This window comes from Trichechus manatus, unplaced genomic scaffold (assembly GCF_000243295.1).
Source record: "Trichechus manatus latirostris isolate Lorelei unplaced genomic scaffold, TriManLat1.0 scaffold00170, whole genome shotgun sequence".
Taxonomy (NCBI): domain Eukaryota; kingdom Metazoa; phylum Chordata; class Mammalia; order Sirenia; family Trichechidae; genus Trichechus; species Trichechus manatus.
Window position 1 is genome coordinate 2,605,330 of NW_004444106.1, and position 14,286 is coordinate 2,619,615.

A 14,286-nucleotide genomic window follows, 5' to 3' on the forward strand; every position below is an offset into this window, starting at 1 on the left:
GATAATGTCATCTGTGAAAAAAGATAGTTTTACTTCCTCCTTCCCAATTTGGATACTTTTTTTTCTTCTAACTTAATTGCTCTGGCTAGGACTTGCTGATCGATGCTGAATAGCAGTGGTGAGCGTGGGCATCCTTGTCTTGATCCTGATCTTAATGGGAACGTTCTCAGTCTTTCTCCATTAAATATAATGTTAGCTGTAAGTTTTTCATGAATGTCATTTATTATATAGAGGAATTTCCCCTCTATCCATTTTGTTGAGTGTTTTTTTTTTTTTTTTAAATCGTGAGAGGGTGTTGAATTTTGTTAAATGCCTTTTCTGCATTTATTGAGATGATCATGTGGTTCTTTTCTTTTGTTCTGTTAATATGGTGTATTACATTGGTTGATTTTCAAATATTGAACCACCCTTGCATTCCTAAGATAAATCCCACTTGATCATGGTGTATAATCCTTTTACTATGTTTTTTTATTTGGTTTGTTAGTATTTTGTTAAATAATTTTGTGTCTATATTCATTAGGTATATTGGTCTGCTTTTAGACATTTTTGACTGTTTAACTAAACTAGATATTCTTGGAGTGTATATATATATATATATATATATAAAACAATTGAATAATTTTTTGATTAATCTTTAAAAGTTTTCCAAGAGAGGAAAAAGGACAGAAAAAAAAAAGTGAGAAGGAGCTACATCAGACAAATATAAAACTATCACTCCAGAAGACTAATTATGTTTCCACTGCAAAGAAAAAGAAGAACATTTAAACAAAGAAAAGCAGATTCTGATGTATTTAAACATTAAAAAAAAGAGAGTGACATTAAAGCTGATTTAATCAACAACTCAGGCCCTTGACAATTTAATCAAGACCCAGGTTTGATTACCGGCTAGTGCGCCTCATCACCCATCAGTCAGTGTGGGCTTATGTGTTGCTATGATGCTGAACAGGTACAGCAGAGCTTCCAGACTAAGATGGACCAGGAAGAAAGGCCTGGTGATCTACTTTTGATAATAAGCCAGTGATAACCCTATGAATCACCACAATCCAATCTGCAAGCAATCATAGGGATGGCACAGGATGGGCAGCATTTGGTTCCATTGTGCATAGGGTTGCCATGAGTAGGGGCCAACTCCACAGCAGCTAACAACATCTGGTTGCGGGGGAGGGTGGAAAGGGGGCCCTCCTCCCTCCATGCTTCCAAATAGCTAAGACCATGAGTCCAGAGAGCTACTCCAGTTCCTAATACCCCTGGGCAAGTTCCTCCTCCCCAGTCTGAGAGACCCACTGAGGGACAGGCATGCTGCCTAGGGGCACAGGCCTGGCAGGTGTGTGGTGTGACCAGCAGGTGGTGCCAAAGGGAGCCTCCCAAATGTTAGGGGTGGGAGGTGGGGATGGATGACTGGCAGCGAGAAGGTTAGACGTACAAGAGGACTTCCTGGCCAGGCTGGGCAGCAGGAGAAACTGGCAGTGAGAAGAGATGTTGCTAGTGCAGGAGTCATCCCAAAGGGGCTGGTGGGCAGGCCCCATCCTTCCACCTGTGGCATTATCTCCCCCACCTGAGGTCCAGGAAAGTTGACTACCTATCAAAAGGACAGGTCTGGCTTGGTGGGTAAGGCTTTGGGGCCATATTTCTATCACCGTGACTTTGGGTTAGTCTTCTCTTTATCTCAGCTTCCTCTCCACTTTACAAATGAGAGTAGTCCCTTGTAACTGTCTGAAGATTTCAGGGGTACCCCCCCACCACCACTAAGCTCCCTTTTGCCATAAGGAAACAAAAAAAGGTTTAAACGCCCAGAAATGTCTGTTTTATTTGTCAGTGCAGTACAGAGCTAAGGCACAATGTGGGCGCTCCCAAGAGCTTGTGGGTTAGGAGGGCACTGGAGAAGCAAGCCTTCTTGGGAGCTGGGACCACCAGCCACCTTCTTGGCTGGGGGGTGAACTTCAGGTCCTGCCCCCAGCAGACCCAAGGCTGTGTTGAAGAGATTGATGGGAGTCGAGCCGTCAGTAATGAGGGTTGATTTCAGGCCCAGGCTCTGGAGCAGTTTTACCTGGAGGGAGAGAGGAGGAGGGTAAGAAGATGGGGTCACTTCCCTCATCTCCGTGACTGCCTCTCTAGGACAGGCCTCCATCTACTCTTGTCTGACCCTGCAGCTGTCTGCCACCCCATCCTGAAAGGATCAGTCAGTGATAAATGAACAGCACAAGGGAAGCCTGAGGGACTACCTCTCCAACAGCTCAGGATTTCACCCCTTTGCTTGCTCTGTTGCAGCCAGAGTCCTTGCCATTCCTTGAGTGCACCAGGTTTGTGCTCTCTGTGTCTTTTCACTTGGACTCTCTGGTGGGAAACTCCTCCCGATTCCACATACGGCTCAAGGGCTCCGTCTCAGAGTGACTTTACTTAAACTAATTCCAGCCCCCACATCATCTCACCACCCTGCCTGACTTCCTTTGAAGCACTTGTCATAGACTGATGCTGTCCCATCTGTTTGCTGTCTCTCCATGAACTCCAGCTCAGTGTCGGGTCTAGTACAGTGCCTGGCACATAAGGGTAGCACCGTATTTGAGCATGATATGGTGCTCAAATGATACGGGAATCACAATACATGATATAGGGGCAGTTCAATCACTGTCTGACCTCATCTTGCCCCAACATCTTTCTAGATGTTGTGTTTGCCTCCTCAGCTCTGTTTTCTTAGTTCTAGTCTGGTCCCAAGAAGAACACCCATCCCCTCCTACCTTCCCTGATTCTCACCTGCATCTCTGGCCCAGCCACAGCAAGGTCCCTGATGGTGCTGGGGCCCAGGGCCTCTGTCATCTGCTGGAACTTCTTTATCTCCAGCTCACCCAGCTGTTGGGCCCTGCTCACCTCCAGCTCCAGCTGGGCCTGGGCATAGACTAGTTCTAGCTCCCGCACTTTCCGTACCCGCTGGAGCTCAGCCTCCTGGAAAGGAAAAAATCCAGAATTTGTGGAATTGTGGGGCTCCTGGAAAACGCCCAGAAAGTTGCTGTAGCTGCAAGACTAACAGAACTCGGGTGAAGGGGATGGAGTTCTAAACTTGCAGTCAGTTAGGCATGAATCCTGGCTATGCCACCTTTTGGCTGGTGCATGGGAAGCCTCTTAATGTGACCCTCAGGTTCCCATCTGTAAAATGGAGATAATGCCTACTTTGATGGGAGTTCAAGTATTAAATAAGATCATGCATGTAAAATATATGCTATACCTATTACAAAGCTGGCTAATGTTTGAGCACTTTTCTGTTAAATAGGTGTAATAATCCTTACCTTCAAGGAAGGTGTCTTAGTTATCTAGTGCTGCTATAACAGAAATACCACAAGTGTATGGTTTTAACAAAGAGAAGTTTATTTCTTTACAGTAAAGTAGGCTAAAAGTCCAAATTCAGGGTGTCAGCTCCAGGGGAAGGCTTTCTCTCTCTGTTGGCCTTCTCATCAGTGTTCCCCCAGACTAGGAGCTTCTGCGTGCAGGGACCCTGGGTCCAAAGGACACGCTCTGCTCCTGGCACTGCTTTCTCAGTGGTATGAGGTCCTCCTGTCTCTCTGCTTACTTCTCTCTTTTATATCTCAAGGGATTGCCTCAGGACACAATCCAATCTGGTAGATTGAATCCTACTTTACTAACACAACTGCCACCCATCCTCCCTCATTAACATCATAGAGGCATGATTTACAACATACAGGAAAATCACACAATACCAGGAATCAAGGCCCAGCCAAATTGATACACACATTTTTGGGGGGACATAATTCAATCCATGACATAAGGTATTAAGTGAATTGATAGAGGGCAAAGAACTTTGGAAAGTACAAAGTACTTGAATAGGACTTTATATTAGGGTGCCTACTTGGTACCCTACCTGACTTCAGGGACTATAGTGAAAATAGTCAAGACAGACTGATGTGGTGAAAGCTGATAGTACAAGGTATCGGGGCTGGAGAGGAGCCTAGCGCCCAACTTGGTTGCTTATCAATCATTCCCATGTAAAGATTTTTAGTCAATCTGCCCTTATATAGGAGCCCTGAATTTTTTTCTAGGGTCCAAACACATTCTCCACGGCTTAGAATAGAGAAGTAGACATTTCTGGACGCTCACAGGCTACTGTGGAGATAGCTAAGAGTTTGAAGAAGTAGACATGCTCTGGACCCTCAAAGGCTACTAGGGGAGGCAGCTAAATGTTTGGAAAACAAGATAATGCCAGAAGGAAGAGCAAGATGGCAGTATAAAAAGGGGTACACTTCCATCTCCCCACAATAACCCTCCCCCGAAAAAAAAGCAGAAATTGATGGACTCAACAGTCTCAGAACTCTGGAAACCAGGCAAAGGTTTAGGGCATCTCAGTCCATACACCATCCCCTCTTCAGTATGGCACAGCAATCTTGTAGCAGCTGCAGTAACCAGTGTACCCAGACAGGAAGTCTGATGTTGGGGCAGCCACAGCCAGCCCTTAAGGCAGGGAGTCTGGTGTTGAACCAGATGACTACAGCCTCCAACAATTAAAATACCAACAACAATAACAATAGAAGAAGACAAAACCCTAGGGAAGGGGAAGCTGATTTCCAGAGTTACCACAATATGAGTCAAATGTCCTAGTTTCAACAAAAGTCACAAGGTATATGAAGAAATAGAAAAGAATGGCCTATGCAAAAGACCAAAATAAAGTGAAAGAAACCATCCCTGAGGAAGGACAGATAATGGACTTACTAGTAAAAGACTTTAACAATACTAAATATGCTCAAAGAGCTAAAGGAGAATATGGAAAAGAACTAAAGAAAATCAGGAAAATGATACAGGAAAAAATTAGAATTTCAATAAAGAGAGAAAATTTTAAAAAGAACCAAACAGAAAGACTGAAGTTGAAAATTACAGTAACAGAAATAAAAAATTCACTGGGGGGGCTCAGCAGCAGATTTGAGCTGGCAGACGAAAGAATCAGTGAAGGTACGGCAATCAAGATTGTCAAGAATGAGGAGCAAAAAGAAAAAAAGAAGAAACGTGAAGAGGTTCTAAGGGACTTGTGGGACACCATCAAGATGACTAATATATACATTATATGGGCGTCCAAGAAGGAGTAATGAGTAATGAACAGAATGACTATTTGAGGAAATAACGGCTGAAAACTTCCCAAATTTTACAAAAGACATGAATCTACATATCCAAGGAGCTCAAGAAACTCCAAGGAGGATAAACCCAAAGATATACACACTGAGACACATTATTATCAAATTGTCAAAAACCAAAGATAAAAGGAGACTCTTGAGACCAGCAAGAGAGAAGTGAATCATTGCATGCAAGGGCCCATTTCTCCTCAGAAACCATAGAAGCTGGAAGGCCGTGGGAGGAACGTATTTAAGATATTGAAAGGAAAAAACAAACAAAACTGTCAATCAAGAATTCTATATCCAGCAAAATTACCTTTCAAAAATGAGGGCAAAATTAAGACAATCCCAGATAAACAAGAGCTGAAGGAGTTTGTTATTTCAAGATATGGTAAAGGGAGTCCTTCATGTTGAAAAGAAAGGACACTAGATAGTAATTCAAAGACATATGAAGATTTAAAAAAAAAGGAAGATCTCAGTAAAGGTAATTTAATGGGTAAATGTAAAGGTTAGTTGTATTGTATTTTTGTATGGTAACTCTACTTGTTTTGTCTTACATAATTTAAAAGAAAAATGCATAAAATGATAAACCTATGTCATTGGACACACAATGTATAAAGATGAAATTTGTGACAATAACAACAATTAAAAAGCAGGGAGGAAGAGCAGTATAGGAACAGAGTTTTGTATGTTTTTGAAGTTATCAATTTAAACCAGTTTGTTATAAACATAGGATGTTAAATGTAATTCCCATGGTAACTACAAAGAGATATCTAAAATATATATATGAAAGGAAACAAAAAGAGAAATCAAAAAGGCTCACTACAGAAAACCAAGTAAACAAAAACTAGGCAGTATTGAAGGAAATGAGAGACAAAAAAGGTATAAGACACACAGTAAATAAATAGCAAAACAGAAGTAAGTCCTTCCTTATAATTCTTTTAATATAAATGGATTAAGCTCTGCAATCAAAAGGCAGAGATTGGCAGAACGGACAAGAAAACATGATCCAACTATACTATTTACAGGAGACCCACTGGTAGGTTGAAGGTGAAAGGATGGAAAAAATATTCCAATGCAAAGAGCAGCCAAAAGAGAGCAGGTGGCTATATTAATATCAGACAAAATAGACTTTAAGACAATGCCAGAGTGTGTAAGCAGAGTGCCAAAGAACATGGTGCTAACTGGGGCAGAAATAGTCCAAAGATGGAAAAGATCAAAGGGCTGGAATTCTTGGAGGCTTCTTGGAGGGCCTTCAAGGATTAGGAAGGAAGGCATTCCAGGTTGGGCATGAAGGATGAATACACAGACTGGGCAGAGGTAAATTTTGTGGCTAGGAAGGTCAAGGAAGCTGGAGAGCAAGCTTCATATGAGGGGTGAAGTCAAGGTTATAGGCTGGCTAGTGTTTCAGTGACGGCCTTACTGCCTCCCAGCTGTGTGTGAACTTGGGCAGTGTTCTCTAGCTCTTTTTAGAGCTTACTGACACTCATCTTTCAAGTGAGCACCTCAGAAAAATCTCAGACCGTCTTCGTCAGTAACCCACCTCACCCTGCACCCTTCACTGCATTTATCGTCCTCAAGTTCATCTGCCTCTTCAGTCAGACTCGGCTCATTCCAGCAGCACAGGAAAGTGGTACAGCACCCTGGTCAAGAGCAAAGTCTCTGGAGCCAGACTTCCCAAACTTAAATGCACTTACTAGTTACATGACTTTGGCAAGTCATTTCACCTTTGAGTTTGTGTTTCCTCTCCTGTACAACAAAGGACAGTACTTACCTCATAGGGTTGTTGTGAAGATTAAATAATACATGCTCATAGTATTCTCAAGGTGCTTGGCACATAGAAAGCTCAATATAAGTATAAGCAGTAAGCTCTTTGAGGGCAGGAGGTGGTCTGTCTGGTTTACTACTCTGCCCTTACCAAAATTTGGTTTCCTTATCTGTGAACTACTTGAGACTATCATGTCTCTTATAGATTGTTGTGCAAATTAATAAACACAGGTGAAGAATACCCACCCAGCTCCTAGCACTAAGTGGGCACTCGGTAAATCCTCCCCTTCCACAGCCTCGCCTCCACTCACCGTCTCAATGGCCAAGGCCTCCGCTTTCAGCTTGGCCTGCAGGACAGAGCCTTCGCCCTCAATCCGTGCCGCCTCTGCGCGGGACTCAGCCTCTGCCTTGGCTGTCCCGGTGCTCTCCACAGCCGTGCTAGAGAAGGAGGCAGCCTGGTCAGGCAGGACCCAGGAGGAAGCCCTGTCCTCCTCCCTGGCCTTGATTTAGGCTGTAGCAGCTTTCACCTGCCCCCTTCTCCCTGAGTAGCTGCTTTTCCGAGACCCTCGGTACCCTACCAACCTCTTCCTCCTCTAGTTCTCAGTGTACCTCAGAGCCTCCAGCTCCAAGAGTTCCCTGCGAGCTCTTTCAGCTTCTGATTGGTCCAAGATCTTCTGCCTCTCAAGCCGGCCTCGGGCTTCTTGCTCTAGTCTCTGAGCTTCATGCCTGGACAGGAGAGGGGACAGGTAGGATGCTGGCAGGGGGCCAGATCTGGCACATTAGCTCTAATGGAAGGGACCACCAACCTATCTGTTACCCAGGCCAGACCCCCACCCATGGAAGGCCCTCAGGGTGCAAACAAGGGAGCAGTGTGGCTGTTTCCTGTCAGCCAGGTGCATTCTAGGCCCTGGGGGAACACAGCATGATTGAGGCCCTGCTGTCACACAACTTACCTTCCAGTGGGGGCAAGAATAAACAAAGATAATGTCAGACAGTGGGAAGTACCTTGAAGGTAGTAGAATGGGTGCTGTGAGAGCACATCTGGGCAAAGGGCACTGCTTCCCTTGGGGCAGAAAGAAAAAGGCTCTCCAAGGAGGTCATCTTTGGGCTGAGGCCAAAGAAGAAGCCTGCCTTGCAGAGTTCGGGGGGGTAGCATTCTGAGCAGGGGAAGCAGCCAGTGCCAAAGGCCTTAAGGTGGGAACAAGCTTGCATTCAGGAGCAGAAACACTGCAACATATGAGCTAGGAGAAAAGGCTGGAAGGCAGGTGGCAGGGCAGCAGGGCTGGACCTCAGAGGGCACGGAAGGTCACAGAAAGGATCTGGGGTTTTATCATGAACAAGTGGGAAACCACAGGAGCAGGGGTGGCATCTGAATTACACTGAATCTATTGTCTGTTAGGTCGACAAGGGATCCTTTGCAGCAGGCAGACCATTAAGGGTACCATGTGATTCATGTCCTGGCAGTGGGATGGAGATAGGGACCCTGAGAGAAGTTCTGGCCTGCAGTGGGCACTGTGGGCAGCTGGACCCCCAGCCTCACTCACTTGGCAGCTGCCTCCTGGGAGTTGGTGGTGATCTCGATGGCCAACTGGACACTGCGTTGTAGGGCATCCCGAGTCCTCTGGTCCACAGGCTCCACAGACTGCACATCCACGCTGCTGACCACCAGCCCATTTTGGGGGAAGACAGCCCGGTCCCGGGGCTGGGGCAAGTCTTTGCCATCCAGGGTCTCAAAGCCAAAGACAGCAGTGCGGATGATGCGGGCCGAGTTCTTATGGAAGTCATCAAAGGTGACAGAGGCCACAGCACCCCGCACTCGGGATGCGATGGCTTTGCAGGCATCACCTACGAAGTCGGGCACTGAGAAGAGCTTGGCTGTCTCTTGGGGGTCCTTCCGGTCACTCAGCTCAAAGTGCCTGTGAACAAAGAGGCCCAGAATAGGAGAAGCTGTTTTCCTTCAAGAAGTACCTCAACACTCACTGCTGGACAGGGTCTCTAACAATAGAGGATGCTAATTGGTACCAGGCACAGTCCTAAGAAACTTAAGTGTGCTCTCACTTAATTCTTATAGCCATCTTGTGAGGTGGGGAGAAGCATAAGCTCCGCTTTACAGCTGAGAGAGTTTACATGACTGGCCCAAGGTCACACAGTCTGTAGCAAGTCAGAAAGTTGAACCCACGCAGTCTGGCTCTAGGGTCTGTGTTCTTTTTTTTTTTTCTTCTCCCATGGTCTGTGTTCTTAACTATGGGAGCCCCGGTGGCACAGTGGTTAAAGCGCTCAGCTGCAAATTGACAGGCTGGTGGTTCAAATCCACAAGCTGCTCTGTGGGAGAAAGAAGTGGCAGTCTGCTTCCGTAAAGATTTACAGCTTAGAAACCCTAAGGTGCAGTTCTATTCTGTCCTATAGGGTTGCTGTGAGTCAAAATCAACTCAGTGGCAGTAGGTTTGGTTTTGGTTTGGTTCTTAACTATTGTACTATAACCCATTGCCATCAAGTCGATTCTGACTCATAGTGACCCTATAAGACAGAGTAGAACTGCCCCATAAGGTTTCCAAGGGGTGGCTGGTGGATTCAAACTGCCAACCTTTTGGTTAGCAGCCAAGGTCTTATCCCTGAATACGTTAGCACCCCATCTGACTTAGCCAAGAGGTGAGGAACATGTGCTTGGGAGTTGTCAAGCATTATTTCTGTATGTGATTTATCTCCCCTAATTCTAATACCTAACATTTGCGCTCTAACTATGTACCAGGCACTGTTCTAATTCTCATTGCACCCTTTCAACAACCCTGTGAAGTAGGTAATGTTGTTATCCTCGTTTTACAGATTGGAAAGCTGAGGAGAGCACTGAGTCACTTGTCCACGTTCAGTTAGCAAACGGCAGAGCTGGGCTCAGCTCTCTGTGCTCTTGCCCACCCCTCCCCCACACTGGCCACTCCCACAGTTTATTTCCAATTAATCTTTTCATAACCTTGCAAACAAGTGTTTGGCTGAACGCCTGCAGGGAGTTTAGCTTGGATAGCGTCCCACTATTGCATCTCTAAAGTCTCAATCCCTGCCAGTACCCCTGGGCATCACACTGGATCTGCATACACTCCCCATGTTTCCCTTTTGGCCGTGGTATTAAGTCAGGCGTTGGACTCTCATTATGAACCCAGCACTGCAGGCGGCATCTCTCATCCTCAGGGTTCCCCTGGGACGGCACCCAAACCCTCACCAACTCCTCCCCCGCGCCCTTTACCAGTTGTAAGCAAGTTGAAGTTGCAGCCTGGCGTGGTCTGCGGTCTCGATGGTGATGACATCCGTAAAGAAATCAGGCCCCAGCAACAGGCAGAGAGCACGGCGGGAGTGGGGACGCTTAGGCCGCCCGGCCGAGAGGGACAGCACCGTGAACTGCTCCTCAGGTCCCAGTGACACCAGCTCGGGCCCAAAGACCACGCTGCAGAGGGAGCGTGGAGTAAGACATCTAGAGAGCTCTGTGGCCACGCCCCCATGCCCCGCCCCTCTCTCCACGGCCGCCCCCTCTTCCCCACCGGGGTCCTCCGCCCCCGCGCCGCCTCACGCCTCACCGAGCTCTCTTCTCTCGGTAGTCGTACACCTGCACCGCAGCGTTGTGAGGGACGCGATAGCTGACCACACGGGTCTTGTTCCGGGGGGCTGACGGCTTAGGGACCTTAGCTGTTGCCTTCTCACCCCTGTCGGCCAGGGGGTCTTGTCCCTTGTTGAGCAGTTCCTCCACTCCAGGAGGCAGCTCCTTCTCCCACAGGACTTCATCCTGCGTCAGCATGTAGGTGCTTCCAATCACAGCGCGCACCTTGAGAGATGAGGACAGGTCTGATGTTACCAGGGAGGGTAAAGGGAGAAAGACCCATCCAGCGGTCCTGAAGCTGGACTGTTCCAGGGAGGTGGTATAGCATAGTGGTTAAACACAGTCTCTGCTCATATCCCAGTTTGCCATCTGCTATTTCTGCCATCTTGGAAAAGATATCTCACCTCTGTGCTTCACTTTCCTCATCTGTAAAATGGACAAGATAGTGGCTACCTCATTGGTCTGAGAATAAATAACGTTCTATATGTCTAGTGGAGTCCCTGGGTGGTAAAAATGGTTAATGTGGTTGGCTGCTAACAGAAAGGCTGAAGGTTTGAGTCTACCCAGAGGAGCCTCAGAAGAAAGGCCTGGTGTTCTACTTGCGAAAAATCAGTCGTTGAAAAATCTAGGGAGCATAGTTCTACTCTGACACACGTGGGATGAACTGGAATTGACTCAATGGCAACTGGTATATGTCTAGTGCTGGAAACAGCACTTATCATATAGAAAGTGCTCAGTATTATTTCTCCTGGTATTTTCCTTCAAGGGCGAGTTTGGGGGCACCATGGGGACAGATGCAATCCTAGGAAGTAGGTACTATACACTAATACCCCCTTACGATCCTGAGCTGTACTTCTAGGTTGGATTCTTAGTGAAAGAGTTTGGAGATGTGGTCATAATCAGCTCATGGTCAGGTTTTAGGATTTACTTGGGTGAAGTGGTAAGAAGGAAGGACTCCACCAGGATATGGACATGGGAAGGAGGTAGGTTCTTATTGTTCCTAGGCCATACCCCAGTCAGACCTTCATGCTGGGGACCAGATCACAGTGGGGACGGAGTCTCCCACCTAAACCAAGCTCATCCTTTCAGTTGGGATCTCTAAACTTTGAAATTTAAGACCAAGAAAAGGGATGGCAGATACTTCAAGGAACACCCTTGTACCTACCAACCTGCTAAGGTATTGCTGTCAGTGCAGTTGAAGTCCCTTCCCGCACCTCTACCATGTACTTGTCCACTGAAGCATCACCCTGCTTCCCCAGAGAAGTCACTGTGATGGCCGCATAGCAGCAACAGCTGCCCACCCCCCAGCTGTTACCCTTCCGGTCTTGACATCCTGCACGTAGATGCCCTCATTCTCATCCAGAGGGATGGCATGACGCTCTTCCACCACCTCCACCTTGGCGGACGGCACGTACTCCATGGGCCCTCGGATGAGCCAGCGGTCCCCGGCCTGATGCAAGACCTTCTCTTCGTCCTCCCCTTCCTCCAGGGGCTGCAGAGCCCTCAGCAGCAGTCCCTGCTGCTCCGACAGCACATACACGTCCTGGATGCCTCGCTCCAGCCTCTCCCCTGGCTGCAGGAAGAAAGACTTCTCTCCCTGGTGGGAGACATGGGGTTGGAACAGCTGCCACTCAAGGTTACAGATGCCACTGACGGCACCTCCCCCAGCCCAATCTGGCCTCAGGCTTGTGTTGAGGATAGGAGCCTAAAATGACTATCTACCTCCACCCTCACCCATATCACAACTCAGTGGAGAGTTATCTGGACTGTGAAGCTCTCTCAGGACCTGGATCCTTACAAGCTCAGTGGTTAAAAATTCACCTATTGTTCCTCTTCAGTTCTCCCATTTTTTGTTTTCTTGGGATGGTACAGTACAGGGGTTGGCAAACTCTGGCCTTTCGGCCAATTCCAGCCTTTTTAAAAAATATATATACTTAATGGAGATATAATTCACGTACCATAAAATTCATCCTTCTAAGTGTACAAATCAGTGATTTTAGTATATTCACAGAATTATGTAATCATCACTACTATTTGATTTTAGAACATCACTCCCAAAAGAAACCCCATACCCATTAGAATCACTCCTCATTCTTCCTACCCCTAGCCCCTGGCAACCACTAATCCACTTTCTGTCTCTATGGATTTGCCCATTCTGGACATTTCATATAAATAGAATCATACAATATGTCACCTTTTGTATCTGGCTTCTTCATTTAGCATAATGTTTCCTAGGCTTATGCGTGTTGTACAGCATGTACTGGTACTTCGTTCTTTTTAATAGCTGAATGACATTCCATTGTATGGATATACCACATTTTGTTTATCCATTCATCAACCGATGGACATACGGGTTGTTTCCACTTTTTCTGCCTCTTACTTTTATAAATAAAGTGTTATAGCAACACAGCCCCACCCATTCATTTTCCTGTTGTCAATGTTCCTGCCACAATGGCAGAGTTGAATAGTTGCAACAGAAACCAGATAGCCCATAAAGCCTAAATTATCTACTACCTGGACCTTGACAGAAAAGGTGTGCTGGCCCCTGGTGGTCCCATCTATAGTTCAGAGATGGGAAGAGTTTGTGTGAAGAGAAGGGTGAACTGAGAAATTTTTTAAAAATCAGCTATCATCAAATCCAAGGAAGTTAACATGCATGCACCCAGGGATGATAAAAGTTGCCAGAAGCAAGGGATGTGTAATGGAAGGGAAAGAGCTGCAGGGTCTCCAGGCTTGGGGGAAGACCAGGAAGGCTCTCAAAGAGGAGGCAGTTAGGTGGGACATTATTTCAGGCACACAGAACTATGTGAGTGAAGGCCCAGAGGGAGCCATGGCAAGCTTGGCGTTTCTGGAATGTGTGCCTGGGGTGGGAGGAGAGAACGGAGAAAGCCAGAGAGTCTCATGCCATTCCAGGGCATTTATGCTCCCAGGGCAGGCCTCTGGGTCAAGTGGGGAAGACTTCCAGCAGGAGGAAGAGGACGGTACCTTGACAACACATTTTTGCCCAAGCTGGTTCTTGCCATCTGGTCCGACTGGGTCGAGGATAACGCAGTAGTTGTGAGGGCCCAGGGTGGTGATGGGTACAACCCCCAGCACCAACTCATAGACATCTGGCACATGGGCCTCTGTGTCCTGCACTGTCACCAGCCATTCCTCCCCAGTGCGGCGGGTCACTCCCCTGAAGTCCCGGAAGTTCTGCCGAGCCCGGAGGTGCAAGGCTATCTGTAGAGCCGAGACATTGGGGGTGTTTGGGTAAACATACCTTCAGCTTCCTCAGGAGATCTTGGAATGAGCAGCAACTCCACCCAGTGGCCACTAAATGCTCCCAGGTCTGAGTGACAACTTCTACCAACCCAGGAGGCCTTTTTAGCCTTTTCAGATGACCCAGAATACTCCTCAGGTGATCTGACCTTTGATTTAATTTTATATTTTTAGTGGCCCTAGAAATATGAATTCTTCTACTCTTACATTCTGCCACTCTGAGTACTCCCTACGCCGGGGCCCCTTAAGTCACCATCCTCAGAGCACAAACCTTTTCCGTGAGGATCACAGCATCCACCAAATCCAGAACCTCTTCAAACACTGCTGGTAGGTATGCACCCACTGACCGGACCAGCCATTCTTCTCCTGCGCCAAGGACAGAGAGATAAGGGTCAAAGGTCACTCAGCCTGTTCCCTAGCTGCCCCTCCCCACAGCCTGGGCAACAGGGGACCAGCAGGGCTTTGTAGGTGACAATGCCACTGCATCTGGGCTCAAGGGCCTGATAGGAGTCCTTGTATTGGCTCCTTTCTAACCCAGCCCAGGAGAATAGAAAAGCCCTT

The 14,286-nt window shown here is 47.1% G+C and overlaps 1 protein-coding gene across 3 annotated transcripts in view; it reads right to left on the bottom strand.

Moving 5' to 3' along the window:
• Positions 1-1,794: 1,794 nt before the first annotated feature.
• The window catches only part of MVP (major vault protein), a 33,407-nt gene continuing 20,915 nt past the window's right edge, over positions 1,795-14,286 (bottom strand). Inside the window, exons 6-15 of one of the 3 annotated variants that reach the window (XM_004386644.3) lie at positions 13,997-14,091; positions 13,450-13,686; positions 11,780-12,061; positions 10,445-10,689; positions 10,117-10,314; positions 8,423-8,794; positions 7,488-7,604; positions 7,190-7,316; positions 2,752-2,940; positions 1,795-2,047 (exon numbers count right to left, since the gene is read on the bottom strand). In XM_004386644.3, the coding sequence (XP_004386701.1) occupies positions 1,829-2,047; positions 2,752-2,940; positions 7,190-7,316; positions 7,488-7,604; positions 8,423-8,794; positions 10,117-10,314; positions 10,445-10,689; positions 11,780-12,061; positions 13,450-13,686; positions 13,997-14,091 (2,081 nt within the window). In that variant the 3' untranslated portion in view covers positions 1,795-1,828. Of the gene's footprint in view, positions 2,048-2,751; positions 2,941-6,654; positions 7,317-7,487; positions 7,605-8,422; positions 8,795-10,116; positions 10,315-10,444; positions 10,690-11,779; positions 12,062-13,449; positions 13,687-13,996; positions 14,092-14,286 lie in introns of those variants that run through there. The other 2 variants (XM_023741032.1, XR_002825660.1) reach the window with 2 other exon arrangements.